This window comes from Ptiloglossa arizonensis, chromosome 8 (genome assembly GCF_051014685.1).
Source record: "Ptiloglossa arizonensis isolate GNS036 chromosome 8, iyPtiAriz1_principal, whole genome shotgun sequence".
NCBI lineage: Eukaryota > Metazoa > Arthropoda > Insecta > Hymenoptera > Colletidae > Ptiloglossa > Ptiloglossa arizonensis.
The window spans coordinates 21,506,181-21,522,913 of NC_135055.1; the positions used below are offsets into that span (position 1 = coordinate 21,506,181).

At 49.1% G+C, this 16,733-nt stretch overlaps 1 protein-coding gene across 12 annotated transcripts in view; it reads right to left on the reverse strand.

Annotated features, from left to right (window-relative positions):
- The window catches only part of LOC143150504 (protein turtle), a 115,219-nt gene that overhangs the window by 38,458 nt on the left and 60,028 nt on the right, over positions 1 to 16,733 (reverse strand). For 7 of the 12 annotated variants that reach the window (XM_076318825.1, XM_076318828.1, XM_076318829.1 and 4 more), the window contains 2 exons: positions 4,402 to 4,633; positions 4 to 279 (listed from right to left, as the gene is read on the reverse strand). In XM_076318825.1, the coding sequence (XP_076174940.1) occupies positions 4 to 279; positions 4,402 to 4,633 (508 nt within the window). The remainder of the gene's footprint in view (positions 1 to 3; positions 280 to 4,401; positions 4,634 to 16,733) is intronic. The other 5 variants (XM_076318830.1, XM_076318826.1, XM_076318833.1 and 2 more) reach the window with 2 other exon arrangements.

Genomic DNA, 16,733 nt, shown 5'->3' on the forward strand with positions numbered 1-16,733 from the left:
CACCAGCGATTATAACGCGCGCCGTGTGACTGATCTGGCCCTCTCCGTTACGCGCGATGCACGTGTAATCCCCGATGTCCTCGGTCTTGATCGTCGAGATCCTGAGCTCGGTGCCGTCGTTGAATATCCCGATGGTGCTCGACGGCTCGACCGGATTCGCGTCCTTGTACCAGAGGATTTCCGGTGTCGGCGTCCCCTCCGCCTGGCAGTTCAATATTATCGCGTCGCCCACGTTCACGTAGATCATCTCCTCCGGCGTGATGGTGAACTTTGGCGGTGCTGCGGAAACAAACCACGCGTTCTTATTCCTTCGTGGGGTATTCGACGCAACGAACGTGTCTAGTGAAATTGAAAGAGATCGATCCAAAGTGGCTAGACCAACGTGTCGCTCGATCGTCGCACATCGTACGAGCTCGTACGAGCTCGTAGGTTACGGGGCTCGACGTAATGGGGTAAACGCGACTACGGTACGACGATCGACTGGGTGGATACGCTTCCTTTTTTCAAAGGGGTGGACAGGGGGTCGTCGAACGTTCGAAGAGACCACCGCCGCTGTGAGACGGTGGGTGCATTACTACCGTGGAAACGGCATTAAGGGAACAATCAAGCCCTCGAATCCCGGCAACGCTTAGAGAACGCTTCCGCGGAGCTCTCTTCGAACGTTTTTATCTCCGATGAGTTTCCCCATTCGGTAGAAATCACGCCCTCCAACGACTTCGACGACCGCCGCCGCACAAAGGATTTCCGCGCGTCCATTTTCGACTCGCAAAGCGCGCTCTTCCGCGGTGCGTTCCAAGGGGGAAACAGGGAGGAACGAACAAGGTAAAGAAAGCAACCCCTCCACGAGGACGAGGAGGACGAGGAGGACGAGACGGATATATATATATGTATTCGATAACTCGGTCCGAGCACGGTCGAGCTTTTACCATCGCTCCGAAGAGGCCCGAGAACCGCGAATCGGAAACTTTCGAGACTTCTCGCGCCGAGTCACCGAACGTATACTCGGTGAGCGTTTCATCGCGACGGGATACCTCGCGAGCAACAGCGCGAGTGAAATATTCCGAGAATCTTCACCGATATTTACTCGAACGAATGCTTCGTTGGGAAAGAAAGGGTAATCGTTAACCCGAAGAGTGGATTTACTTTGCCTCCCTACTTTCTCTTGTATCGAATGCTTTTCTACGTCTCCGGTTGACGATCATTCAAAGCGAATCCAGTCGGAGATCATCGAACGTGTGTACTTCCTCGCGAGACAATCGCGAACAAAGCGAGTCTACGTACGTATTCGTTGCAACGAACGTTTCCATCGGTGTAGAAACCATCGCGTTCGTTCCCGTTTCGTCGCTTCGAAAACATTAGTCACCGAGGTGGAATTTTCCGCGCTTCCTCGTCAATGTTATCGCTCGCTCGGAGCGTTGACGTTCGCGTTGGAACGGACACGGGCGCAAAGAGGGTGGAAATTCGCGTCGTGTTTCGCGGCCCCGAGCTCGATCGTGCGAACCAACGGAATTAATAATTCGAGGCTCGCGTAGGAGGGGGACCGGGCGTTTCGTCGTCTCTTAGAGGGGGAGGGGAGGGGTCCACGGACGCGATACCAACGGAAGAAACCAAGCGGACAAAGCCGAGGGCGAAAACACGGGGGCGGAAGCAGGGGCAACAGTTTACGGGTGTAACGCGAGCAAACGACCGGGCAGAGACGACTTGAAAAGTACAAAGGGAGCCCTGAACGCTTTCCCTGGCCGAGTGGGTTCTCTCTTTGACGCCGCTGGCAAATCCTCAGTCGTTGCAATCGTCGTCGCTGACGTTCTCCCCCCCTCTATGTCTACGCCACCGTCCCCCACCCACGCGGTCGTACTCGTCGGTCGTCGACGAGCGTGGCCGTCGGCTCGACGAAGACCAACGACGACGAAGACGAGATAGAAACGGTGCTGTACACTCCGGAGAACACAGGAGGGGGGACAAGAGAGGAAAAAAGAGAACGCGAGCGAACGAACGAACGAACGAACGAACGAACGAACGCGGAATTTCCTAAGCCATCTAAATGTTTCTCTTCCCCGGGGCCGTTCGTCGTCGTTTATGGCCGAACAAAACGCGGCAATAAGTTTTCTCTTTCTCCCGCGCCATCCATTTTCCACCCTTCCACCCACCCACCCACTCTCGTGGCTCCGCGAACTGTTCTCATCGGTTCGGTGACCCCCCTCCCTCCGACGACACGAGTCTACGCGTACAACTTTATTCCCGTTAAACTCGAGACGAAAGAATCCAACACTCGGTTTGACTTTGCTATTATTTTTTTTACTGCGCGTGGAGAACCGAGGCGGGTTCGATTCTTTTTTTTTTTTTTTGATGATCTCGTTTACCGTCATGCATTTTTCGCGTTAAACTCGGATCCAACGCTCGATTTGACTTTGATATTTTTTTCCTGCGCGTAGGGGACCCGGGGGCTCAACTGTTTTTTTTTTTGACAGTTTCGTTTACTGTCAGTGGATTTTTCGCATTAAACTCGAGACGAAAGAATCCAACACTCGGTTTGACTTTGCTATTATTTTTTTTCTTGCGCGTGGGGGTCGAGGGGGGCTCGATTGTTTTTTTTTTTGACAGTTTCGTTTACCGTCAGTGGATTTTTCACGTTAAACTCGAGACGAAAGAATTTAACACTCGGTTCGACTTTGCTATTTTTTTTCCTACACGTAGAGGACCGAGAGGGGCTCGTTTCTTTCTTTTTCTGACAGTTTCGTTTACCGTCATTGCATTTTTCGCGTTAAACTCGAGACGAAAAACAGAACAGAATTCACCCTCGCGAACATTATTCTTTCTCAATTACGACAAAGTGTGGTTTCTCCTCACCATTTCGTTTCTCCCCTCTTATCGCCAACGGAAGCACAGAATTCAACGCGGACGGATTTGTTTATTTTTTCCCGCCAAGTACCACAGAGAGGTTAGGTTTTCCACTCTCCCTTCATTGTTCCGTGTCTCTCAACTTATCACCGGATTTTTCGTTTCCGTATCGTTCGCGACGAAAGGAAAACGCGAAATAGTCGTCGTCGCCCGTTTGCTGAAGAGGGTCGTAAAAAATTTACAGGTCCTTGTAAAACCAGGACGGTGGCCAGGGAGGTGGGGGTGGGGTGGTGGTGGTAGCGGTCTAAGGAGAAGTTTCTGCTCGCGTTACAGCCCGCCTGTAAAAGCGCGCTAGTCGTCGTGGCCGTAAAATCTTCTTAAGCTTTCGAGGTAATATTAATGAGACGCTCCGAGGTACAATCGACGTAACTTTACGAACTTCGGGGGCGCGAAACCGGATAGAACTTTCGACTCGAACTGCCGGTCGCGCGAGCTCGTTGGACAGAGGAGCGGTGAGAGGGGGTCGAGAGGGACGGGCTCGAGGGACCCTTATTACTGTAATTAAGTATTTTTTAATCGATACCGCGACACCGTGCAATCTCGTCCCCCGGTTCCCTTCCTCCTCCAACGTGGAATTCCTCGCGAACGGCAAGCGGGACAAGCTTCCGGGTACAAGACGCGGGATAATAGTATTTGGATACTATTAGCCTCGGCCGAGCAATTAAGGGTCGCACGATTAGACCGACCAGTCGTGCAGAACGTTCGCGCGAACCTACGGGGTGTCTCGTTAATCGTGCCACGACCACGTGGAGCTGACTGCTCCCGAAGAGATAACCGCGAAACGTGAAACCGTTCGGAAATTCAAAGGGTTGGCTACACCACACGAGCGATTATTTCACATTTTCCAAACGTTCGATTATACCGAAACGCGTGTACTCGGAAACGAGTGTTCGCGTTACGTGGAAAAAAAAAAACAATTCGTGTGTCACCTCCTCTCGTCCGTACCACGGATTCACTGGACACCCTTTGTACGCGAGACCCTCGCGCGGTTCACTCGACCCTTCGCACTCGAAATTTTCTCCGTTACAGGGAATTGTTCGTAAAATTTCCCTTTTCTACTGTATCGATGTTTCGCGTATTGCTACATTCTTTTCCATTTTTCAAAGAGGGAGTATTCTTCTTTATTTCGACGTATTTTACTTCGTTTATTTCTTCTTACACGGAGCCGTAAAATTTCTCCTTACCGTTGTTTCGATATTTTACGGAGTTCTATTAGCTTGTTCGGAAAGTCATTTCGGTTTCCAAAACGAAGAATGTATAATTTAATAAAATGTTTATACGCTCTAAAAAAATCGTGTTTCATTTTCACTAAAAAAAAACGAAACGACTTTCCGAGCAACCGATACATTTCGACGAGGTATTCGATCCCTCGGTGCATTCGTATTTTAGAATTGTTCGTTCGTCGAGTGCATAGAGTTCGAGTGGAGAGTTGCAACGAGAGACACGGGGGTCACGATCTCGCGACACGAGGTTCGATAAAAATGTAACGCCAATTGCACTCACCGTGGACATCCAGGTGGAACCAGGTACCGTTCTTTTGACTGCTCGGCGACCTGTTGAGGAAGACGACCTTGCACTCGTACCATCCTTGATCGCTCTCGCGGATGTCGGTCAGGTTGAGGCTCGCCATGCCGTACGGTGAATTCGGGTTCACCCTCGAGACTCGACCTTCGTAACCCTCGCCACTGTGGGTCGGATACGACTCGTACCATATGTATATCGGTATCTCCTGCCCCTTGCACCAACACCAACACGCAACATAAACGAGGGATCGCCATGAACGGGTACATACTGGTGCGAGACACGTTCATTCGAGATCGCGGTCTTCGATTTTCGACTCGTGTCGAACAGCCGGCGAACGCGCTTCGACGTTTCTCGGCTCGATGACCTCGAACTGATGCACGAACCCTTCGCAGGGGGCCAAAGAACACGGGAAACGTTCCAGGCGGCGCGAGAACTCGACGTTTCGAGGTATCTCGAAAATATCTCGTGGAATACATCGGGGTGCAAGTTTCAAGAATCCGTTCCTGATCAAAGTTTCATAAGATCGCGGTAAAAATTTCCAAATTTACGTGGCTAGAGCTACCTTAAAAATTTCCAAGCTTGCTATCTCTTTATATGCAAATTGTACAAAAGAAAAATTCATTCCCAGTGTCTCGATAATCTAAAATCACAATCTCTTGAATTGAGTCAAAATTACGGTAGATCGTATATCGAAAATTCTACTGTAAATAAAATAAAAAATACACCACATTTTACTTCTTTTGGAAGCAAAATCTTCGACTTTCGCACGTTACTTATACCGTTCTCGCTATTGACAAGTGTACCCGCGACGCGCGAGAACATTCGTCCCGAAATTCGGTTTCCAATCGAGATTGGCGGAGAAACGATCCCGCGGTATGGAAATTTCCAACTCCCCCGATATATAGTATTCGCCGAGAAGAATCACTTTCGAGATCTCGACTCGAGACACTCCAGTTCTCGCGGTGTCCCGTGAAACGCGTTCGCGTTGCGAGAAAAATCGACGCGGTTGTCTCTCGCGATCGAGGAGTAGACGGAAGAGAGAAGAAAATAAAAAAAAAACAAAACAAAAATGTAAAAAGAAATCCAAGACTCGCTCGCACCAGCTGCCGGGGATAATGAAATGACAAATGACCAGACAGGGGATGCAGCGTGTGTGAAGAGCGGGGAACGATCTACGTACGACACGTCGGTCGATGGTGGCCAGGTCGGCGATGTCTCTCGCGAACGAGGGAACGTAACGAGCGCAGCCAGAGGGGGGCCCCCCCTTTCTCCGACGCTCCGATCCAACGACGCCCGGAAGACAGGAGTCCTCTCAAACTTTCATGCTCGTTACGTTCGCCCCCGGCCGTTAGAGTACGCCGCGACAACTGTCATTTTCCATGCAAGACACTGCTACGAGCGAACAAAGGGGCCCCCGATGAAAAAGTAATCCCCGGGAATCGTGCGTGGACGAAGGGAGCCGCTGCCAGGGGATCGGGGAAGTATACACGAAAAAGTATCATGCGACGCGTGCGAAACGTGCCATGCAAAAGGGATCGTCGATCGCGGATTACGAGGATTGCCTTCCAAACGGTCCAACGATCGATCGTCACCATTTTCGTCAGTTCTTTTTAGAAACGTTTCTCGTGCCTGAAACACCCGTGAAACGTGGATAGAAAGATTATCGATCGGTAAAATCGAAGACTCCGATCTGGGTGTCTTGCGATCCAGAGCGACGAAAACGGAGCGGGTGTACGATTCTTAGTTTCAAATTCGGGGAGATACTTTTAACGCTCGAAATATCGTGAAAATGTAAAATAATAAAAATAGTTGATCGTTTCGAGGGGAAGATTTTGAAGTCTTCCAGGACTACGAAAAGAGGCGTTGCTAATTCGGAGAAATATTTCTGGTGTTGAAAGAATGAAAACTTGAAAAATACGGAATACCCCGAATTAGAAAGTTTTGTAATACAGAACGTGAACAAGTAGTTTCAACGCGAGTATTTTACGCTCGTATCGATTGTCAGAGGTTCCGGTGTTTCGATGCGATAACTGAGAAACGTATTTCGAGAAATGCAAAGGGAAAGAACCTAATCGATTCGTACGAGAGCAGAGTGGAAGACCCCTCGAGGGGTACGCGAGCGTAAACGGTGGTTCGATCGACGAAACAATTTCGTTGTCGGCGATCGATGATCGTCATCGTCGTGGTCGTATAGCGACGATAAGTCTGACACAGATACGGGGTGCTATTGGAGGCACGCGAGCAACGGATCGATGCGTTCGACGAAGTACGGAAAAGGAACGTTTCCTCGATCGGTCGTCGGGGTATTGTTCCCGCGCGTTTCCCGCGAAACGACGAATGAAACGGTTTACTTTCGCGCACGGTTTCTGAAGATTGCGATCGTTGAACGTGCGTCGAAGCGAGTTCGCGAAACGCGCGCATTGATTCCACCGGTGCGTAAACGCGTGTCGAAATTAGCGTTGGCAATTGTGCGTGTCAACGGTGTTAACCGGAACTCGTTTAACGAGGCAACGAGGCTACTATAACGATGGAAACTATCAAAATCGTCGATCGAAAATTCATGACTTCTAGAGTGTATCGTCGAGGAGTATGGGCGCAAGAAAATTGGTAAAATATTTCCCGGACGATTGTCTGTGTTATTTCTTCCATTTTCTTCGTATTATTGCTTGGTCGATCGATACTTATCGAAGACCTCGTAACAAAAAGAAAAGAAATCCTTAAAAAAAATCATCGGTTGAAAATTCGCGATATTCAAAGTCGATCGTCGAGGAGTAGGCGCGCAAGAACCAGGAGAATTGGCAGAATATTTCGCGGACGATTATTCATGTTTTTTCTCCCATTTTCTTCGCATTATTGCTTGGTCGACCGATACTTATCGGAGGACTCGTAACAAGAATAGAAGAAATGGTTCTTAAAAAAAATCATCCGTCGAAAATTCCGCGATATTCAAAGTCGATCGTCGAGAGGTAGGCGCGTAAGAACCGGGAAAATCGGTAAAATATATCCCGGCCGATCGTCCGTGTTTTTTCTTCCATTTTCTTCGCTCGGTCGAGCGATACTTATCGTAGTCTCGACTGGCTCTCGACGAGAGAAGAAATCGTTGGTGGAAAGGAGGATCTATCCGTGTCTGGCACGGAACGAGGCCATTCTACTGGCGCGCGTTTGGCAGCGACGGTGGCGCTCGCTCGGTCGCTCGTTCGCTCGTTCGCTCGCGCCGGAGACGAGAAAAAAGAAATATTTCTTTGGAAAGAAAACGAGCGACGGAGAAGGAAAACTCGAAGGAGCAAGGAAACTCCGTGAACGTGCCGTGACGATCGTACGTTGGCCATTGACTGCCCCAGTTGACGGTTTCTATTTCGAGCTGGCCTAGTTGCGGCGACGAACGGCGTCGTCGCCGACCGACCGGCGTCGCAGTCGTCCTGCTCGCGAGCACGAACCACAGCGATTTCAATATTATTCTCCCACGAGCCGCGGAGACTCGGTTCGATATCGCGATTCCGAGCTGTCGGCTCCGCTTCGTAACGTCCCCCGGGTAAACAATGAACGAACGCGTTCCCGTGCCCCGATGTCTCGAAACGAGGAGAAACAATTGCTTCTTCTTTCCACTCCAAAAACCCCATTTCCTCCTTCACTCGGCCGAACGGGGAAGAAATTAAACGCCAGCGAGAAACTTCCCGACGCTTCCGGTTTCCCGAGCCACCAGACGCCGGGGAACGCTCCAGGGACGACGTCGATCGCGACCGCCCCGTGAATCGAACGAGATTTACTCGATAATTAACAATCTACCGAAACATCCTCGGTGATTCTCGATTTAATAATTAAACCGTTGGCTTCGATCGCGCCGATAATTCTCCAACGGAGATATCTCGAGAGCGAGGGTTTCTTTGGATGAAACTTACCCAACGATTCCCTTCGTTGCACTTTTACTTATGGAATATTCCAAACGTCTGATCGACGCTTTGAGAAAAGTATTTAATAATATTAAGACTCTAGAAATAAATTTTCAAGAAACTGTTCGTATTTGTGCGCGTTATTTCAGGTAGAACTGGAAGAAGAAGTGTTCGTCGAAGAAATCTTCTTCGCGAAAGTTTGCTCTCTTAAAATATCTACGCTGCGGAGAAATTTTTGGAAAAAAAGCCTCGACGATTCTACGCGAGGGTGAACATTTCTTCGAAACGGGATCCAGAGGTGTTCATCGTCGTTCCGCGATCTCCGATCGAAACCACGGCCATGGAAACGCGATAACAATTTTAGGTTAATACAAAGCAACCGAAGGAGAGCGTCGAGGGCGTTGCGAGGGAGAATGCGCGAAACTGGGATAAATTACCGGGCTCAATGGCACTTTCGAGGAGAGTAGGCCGAGCTGCCTATTTTCTCGGCGTACCCTCGCGCGACTCCGCTCGGTTTTTCGATCTACGAACTCGGGGACGAAAGATGGGAACGTGGGAAAACAAGCTTCCCTCCGCTAGGATACGCTCCGTCGTTGGTCTCGAGCCGAGCGGAATAACTCGCGCTCTCTCGCGCGTTTACACCTACGCGCGGCGCGTTTATCTGGGTCAGGTGACTGTTTTATTTCCACCGGTCCACGAGTTCTTTTGTCGACCCTTGTTCCATTAGATTGGCGCCCGCGTGAAAACCTCGTTTTTATAACGGTCGAATCTAACGTCGATTTAACGACAATCGTCGATTGTTGCGCGTCGAAACGAGAAGGGAGGTTTCTCGACGCGTGTCCACGCTTGTTCGACTCTTCTTACGCGCGAAGCTGGGAATCGATTACAATTGTAACGGAATTTTAACACGTAAAGAAAGTTCGGAGCAAACCTTAAGAAAATTTTGAAAAGAGTAACAATTATCGTGCGGTCAAATTTTAGGAGTTTCTATTGGGTAGTTCGGGAAGTGATTTTGTTTTACAAAATGGAAAATATATAATTTAATCAAATGTTTATACGCTGTAAAAAAATCGTGTTTCGTTTTCACCAAAAGACTTTCCGAACAACCCAATACTTTCTCGTGCGATTCACAGCAAGAAATTATAGCGTAAGAGAAACCATTGAACGCGAGGAAATTTTGAAGAAACGTATCGTTCGTCGAGAAATTCAATTTTAGAAGATTCTACTTTCTATCGCCGTCAGAATTCTGTTTCAATTGCCTTTGGAGCAAATTTCTCAAATTTCATCCCCCTTTTGGTAACAGAACTCCTTCTTTGTTCAACTGGAATCTCCGTTTCGAGGGGGCTCTGGTTACCATCATCGGCGAAAGTGTCAACAGAGTTGATTATTCGTGGGTGCTCGACGACAAAAGAATAGGGGGGTGTTGGGTGTTTACGAACGGAGCGAGCACGGATGAACCCGTGACTGTTGATCGCGTCGACCATGCGCGATTCACCCCTCGAACACTCCAACCCTCCCCAGAGAACGTAGAAACCTTTCGTCGAGGAAACGTGTCAACGAGGGTCTCGTTTTCAGTGGTTCTCGTCGAAGAATGAATTTCGATAATTCATGTCTCGGTACCACCGGAAAGAGGGGGACCTACGGAAATAAAACGTCGTCCGAGAACACCAGAAGGGGGTAGGGGAGGGCATCCATGGGGTAACCAAGAGCTTTCCATACGCGGGAGCCGGTCCCCGGAGAACGTGGATAGAACGGACGCAGAATCGGAAGCCGCATGCGGCACGTGTTGCGGAAATTTTGATAATTCATCGCCCGGGGGGCGAGCTGACGTCCCTTCGTCTCGGTTCTTTCGTCGGGGATGAAGGTTCATATATTTAAAGGGGCTCCCGTGTCCTCCGGAGATCGAGCGGAACTCCGAGCTAACCGAAACCAGTGAAATGTTAACGAGGCGCGCGAACAGCGAGGGGAACGAGCCTCGCGCGAGTACGAACAAATATGGTCGACCTCGGTGTTTCACGGACCAGCGAACGCAGAGAACCATAAGGGTGTACACCGATTTGGAACGGTGTTCGCGAATCGTCGCGTTAAAAGTACGCGATAATCTTGTAATAATGGACGAGAATATTATCGAAAGCTTAATAGAACGAATATGCAAATGAATTCTTTTTAAGTGCACGAAAAAGAAATATATCGCGACAGATTTCGAAGGACCTTTTAAGAATACTTTCTTTTTCGAGTGAGTTTTCGAGGGTATTTCACCATTTATTTTTCCATCGAAAGAATTCTTCCTTCTCGCGTACAAAAATCGTTAGATTGTTCGATTGTGTTACGATCTCGAGGCAACTCGAGACGAGGGAAATTCCCCGTCCCTCCCTCCCTTCCACCGTCCCCGATTCGTTGGAAAATCGAGAACAGTTTTCGAGAAACGCGGTACCGCGTCTCAACTTTCGACGCCAGCTCGATATTTACCTCGACGCTTTGTTTCAATGTCCTGACATTCAAAAGTTTCGCTCCGTCCGTTCCCCTCCGGCCCCCTGGTTGGTTCGCGGCGGAGTACCAAGACTATGTTCCGCGTGGAAATTCATTAACGTGGTCTGGCTGGAAGGCGAGGGGTTCTTTCGAGAATCGGCCGGCCGAAAGTCGATAGAGTTGTCGCGAGTTCGCTCAGAAGCGAGAAGAAAAGGGGGGCAGGGAAATTGTTCCGGCGCTGGTATCGCGAAAAACTCTCTATTTACGCGGCAACTTCTGGACGAGCGTTTCGCAGTGGTAAATCGATACCATTCTTATCGAAGCCCGGGCTTGTACGATAAACAAAGGGACCGACGATTTAGCCGGTCCTCGCCAAGCTCTTTACCGTTGTACGTTTCCGATATTTTTTTTTACGACTCGTGTTCTCGTACGCGGTTGTCTATATTTCGATCGATCAACGAGCCTTCTGGTAATTTATTGCCAAAAGTTGGCTACCTTGAGCGTCCGTTACGTGTATTTCGAAAGTATAGAAAGTGCAAATTCCGTTCTTCGTTGATCGAGTTCTACTATTCGCTTTAAGTTCCCTACGAGTTCTCCGCGCGACTATTCGTTAAGTTCTACGAAAGAGATTCTCATTTCGCCCGATACTTTTCTTCTTTCCTTTAATTTTCGAATACGGCGATACAGCGACGAATAATTACATCGCTCTCTACTCTTTTACATTTTCAAACAAGTCGTTCCTTGCTAAATTCTTGATCTATCTATCGTCCGGACGTTAAGTTTCCTTCTCTGTTTCCTTCCTTGTATTCCGTTCTCCGAAGAGTTAGTATTTTTATAGTTTTTCCACGGAGATCGATATTAGAGCGATTCGCAGTACGGTGATATTTTCATTCCAGTCAGGGTCGAGGGGTGTTCGGTTTCTTTGACGCGTCGCGTTCAAATTATTCTCGCGAGCACTCTCTTCCGGGAAACGGGAAACCGTGAAAGGGGATCTGGGCGATGCAGTCTAATTAAACGCCGGAATTTCGCGAAACTCGCTCGGTTAATGCCGGCAACTTGGTCGATTCCGCGGGAACTTATTACAGAGGGGGACACAGCTCGCGCGGGAGAACAATTAACGCAACGACACGGGGAGGAACTAATACACCCCGAGTACCGCCGAAAGGGTTTTGCAATACAAGGCGGATCAGTGTCGCGAAGGAGAGACGACAACGGTTGCCCAAGTTTCTCCATCGATTTCATTGCACACCGCCACTCGATCGCGACAAACACGTCGCCTCGTTTCCGTGACACGTCTTCCTCGACGTAACACAAACCCGTTACTTCGGTTCTGGCATAATTAGAAACCCTGTGCCGTACTTGAACCGACAACGAATTTCCAACAAGTGCCACGAGTCCTTCGAACTCGAATCACGGTCCGAATACTCGTGTACTCGAGTGGAAACGTCGCATCGTACGTGTCACAATCGAAGAACTCGATCGACGCTGCGCTAAAAATACTCGAGTGTACGAACAGAAACTTTTCACGGTATGCAAACCGAAAGTAAATTCCGGAAAATTGCGACAAACTCGAAGAACTCTGTCCACTTGGAACACTCGAGTGTGCGAATAGTTCTCTCGTACTCGAACTGGAAATAAATTCCAGAAAAGTGCGAGGAACTCGAGGAACAAGTACAACTTGGAACGCTCGAGCGTACGAATAGTTCTCTCGTGCTCGAACTGGAAATAAATTCGAGAAAAGTGCGAGGAATTCGAAGAACTCTGTCCGACGAGTTCCATTTGGAACGCTCGAGCGCCCGAATAGTTCTCTCGTGCTCGAACTGGAAATAAATTCCAGAAAATTGAGAGGAACTCGAGGAACTCAATTACAAGTACACTCAAAATGCTGGAGCATCTTAACCTCAAAGAGATTCCAGAAAATTGCACCGAACTCGATCCAACGATCCAACTCGGAGTGCTCTGGATCGTTCGATTCGAATCCTTGGAGTATTCTTCGCACTCGAGTAGCCAAGATCTCGATTCAGTCCCGATTCAAACGCGACGAATTATTTTCACCGAGAATTCGCTAGTCCGGTCCGATTCTACTCGCGCGACCCCTAACAACGATCGAAAGCTCCTAGATCCGATCCACGAATCTCGAAAGGTCGATTCGGGAGGCGAGGGTCGTATCTCGTACGATTCTCGAACGAATGGTCGATGCGTTTCTCGAGCTCGGATCTCGATTTCGGGCGGACGCTCGGATGAAAGGGTTCTCGCGGACCCGGGTCCCGCTAATTATCTCGTTAGGCGGCCCCGTCTCGAGGGTGGCATTAATAACAACAATGCCGGGATAGGGGAGGACGCGGCCGCCAATTAGCGAACATAACGAGCCGCGAAGCCCTGAACTCGCGATGCAGGAGAAACAGAAACCGACCGGGTGGCGAGAGGGACGAGAACGAGGGACTCCAGCCTGGAATCCGCACGTGGAATCGTGGATCGAGGGAGGGGGTTTGGGTTGCTGCCGTGGGGGTGGGTTAACCCTGACACAGTTGAGCAGTTCAGCTCGGCCTCCGTGCGCTCTGCATTATGCATGTAGACCTCCTAACCCCGTACGGTAACACGCCCCTGCGTTGCTGGAACGATTTAGGGTCGCGGGAGCCAACCGTCACTCTGACACGCCGCGGATGAGTATTCTACGTTCGCCTAGAGAAGCGACAGGCCAGCTGTACGACCGAGAGACGTTCAACGATCGAGAGGAACCAACCTGGAAACCTCCGGAGCACCGTAAACCGTAACACGCTTCCTGAAATATTTTCCAAGCCTCGAGTAGGTAACAGAGTCGACGTTGCCTCCCTGGAGACGAAACTTCGCCACCGACGAAATTGTGCCTCGACACTTGCTACACCAATCTCCACGTGCCGCCGGCTCGATTCGGGACCACGGTTTAAAATCACGAAACGATTCGTGGTGTTACGGGAATAAATCTTCCAGTCTTTGGGCTCGATGCCGGACCCACTGTGCGAATGTTGGGTACTGGGTGAAGATTCGCGAGCGATCGAGTTTCATTTCAACTCGTTCGAGTACGCGTTGATTGGTAGGCGAAAGAGGGATTTTTTTAAGTATCTCTTCCATTGGTCTCGCGTTCACGGGGAAGCGAGAACGGTGAGTTTTTGGAAGTTGTTTGTTGTTCGATGTTCTAGGCATTGAGAAAGTTTCTTTCAGAAAGGTTATTAATCGTAGTAGATGCATTCTGTTAGGAACAGTTCTTTTGTAGAAGGTTTCTCGGAGGGGTAAGAGAATCTTTGGTTTCTCGTTTAAAAATAGAAACAGTCGAGATGATTGCACTCAATTGAGTAAAATTCCTTTTGAGAAGGTTCCTCGTACGGACGAGAAAATCTCGAGGGGTTGATTGTTGAATTTTTCCTATAAATAGAGTTGAGAGTAGGCTCTGAGAGAAGTTTCGTTTCGAAATATAAACAATCGTGATGGTTGCACTCAATTGAGTAAAATTCCATTTGGGGAGGTTCTTTATAGAGACGAGAAAAATCTGGAGGGTTCGATTGTCGAAATTTTCCGATAAATCGAAGCTCGGGAAGCCACCGGAATATATAAATCTCAGTTTCGAGGGTTGTCAACCCGTTTAAAATCTTTCGTTAACCCGGTTGGAAAAGCGAGCGATTCTTGCCAGAAACAAAAGAGTGTGACCCGGTCGTAAAAGCGCACGGTTCGGATATCGAGTTCCACGGATATCCGGGTAGGCGTTTTCGGGTCTCGGGGGTTGGAGGTGGGGAGGAGGGGTGGTGGGGGTGGTGTCCTGCAGCCCTACGTGCACGGAAGGAAAGAGATGACGAATAGCTTGGGCCAGCGACGCCGGGCGCCAAGCACATCCCCCTAACGTTGCAAGAACCTGGCCCGCGGGGTGGTTTATGTAATGTAAAGCTGACCGCGCGCGCGGGGGTGGTCTACTATTTTTAAGCTGTCCTATTTTTAAGCCAACTACGGGTTAACCGGCTAACGTTCAATCGATAACGCGAGGAGCAGCGTTTCTCAAAGCGCCGCATCGACAACCGCAAAGTTGTCCGGTTGTTTCGCCAGGACCGATCGGGAAGAATATATTTCGAGGAGGATCGATCGAAAGACAGCCCCTTCTTCGATGAAAAGACAACCCCTTACGTGTGTTCCTTTCAAACGATCCCTCGTGCGGGTCGTTCTCACCCTCTCGGTCATTTTTTTTCTTTCCATCTCGCTCTGTACTGTTCGACGCTCGAGTGTTTTCGGGGACGAGTTCGAATCGGTGTATTTATCATATTCGCGTTAAGTGTATTCCGTTCGAACACCAGAGCGATCGGAACGTGCTTAATTAACCGCTGACGTTTCGATCGTTTGCACCTACCCTACGAAAGTATTCGCGAATAATACGACAAATAAAGAACATCGTTTCGAACTCGTCGAGTGGACCGACGGAAGAACTTTCACGTTATTTTTATTTCCATCGCTCTCACGTTTCCCCACCTTACGCTTCTCTGTCATTTTTATTTATTCGCGAACAGAGGAATAAAACTAGTCGGCTGTGGTCTTTTCGAGGACGCGAGCGGAGCGATTTTCATTGGAATTTTTAAGAATTTTTAATCGTAGAATTCGTTCGGAGACACTCTCTCGTCGATTCGACCGAAGGAAAGTTTCGCCCTTTGAACTCGGATCGTAAAGAAACACGTATCCCTTGTTTTCGATCTCTCCGTGAAGTTTCGGAAAAAGTGGGGACCGTTCGCGGAGCTTTCTCCGAGGAAACATTAATCGGTCGGTAGTTTGGAAAGTTTCGATTATCCCGCATAACCGTCGGTCGCGTTCGAGCGAGAACCGTCGCGACGGTCGGCGATCTCGAAAGAGGTCCAGCGTCTCGAGACGTTTCGTACCGGATTATACCGGATTACCGGGGAAATTTAAATTGTACAACGCGCGTATAGCCCCGACGGAAGGTCCTCTCGCCGCTGTTGGACAAGTTTCGATAACTTTCTAGCAAAAACTTTACGACGTCGCTTTTGCCCGCGGACTTATCGCTCCGACGTCGAACTAAAATTAATTCCACCTTAAACTCCGCGTAACAAGATTTTCCCCTTATATCCGACGCGAAGGCTCCCCGCCCAGCCATCGACGAAATTTAAATTCGCGCCAGCGGGACGATCGAACCCGAACCGATCTGCATATTAACAAGAACCGTTCTTCTTTCGCGCGTACCGAACTTACCGCGAGCGCGGAAAGAACGTTTCCCCTCCCCGAATACCGTTCCCCTATTAATTGCAAATTATCCGGAGCTTCCGGCGCCGCGCAGACTGCGGTACATTCGAAGCGGAAAATTGCTTCCCCGTTGTACGAATCCGTGAACGCAACGCGAACACGACCGGGGAACTCGTTTTTCCACCGTCTGTGGCTGTCGTGGGTTAACACGGTTTTCGAGGGAGACTCGGTGATGAAAAAAATTGAACAAAACGACGACGGTTGATACAAAGGCCGCTACCGAGATGGCGGCACGGCTCGGCGCGGATCCACGTGGGGAAACTGAGTCGAAAACGAGGAGTCTACAGGGTGGTACCGGACTGAGTCAATTTCCGGTCGAATGTGGATGAATCTGCGTGGAAGAATAAGTGAAATATCAAGAGTCTACAGAGGGTTGTTAAAGTGAGTGAATTTCGAGTCGAAAGAGGATAAAACTTTGTGGAAAAATAAATAAAAATTGAAGAGTCTACAGGGTGTTATCGAACTGGGTGAATGTCGAGTCGAAAGAGGATGAATCTACGTAGAAAAATAAGTAAAAAATGAAGAGTGTATAAAATGTTATCCAACTGGGTGATTTTCGAATCGAAAGAGGATGAATCATCGTAAAACAATAAATAAAAATTGAAGAGTCTACAGGGTGTTATCAAACTGGGTGAATTTCGAATCGAAAGAGGATGAATCTGTGTAGAAGAATAAGTA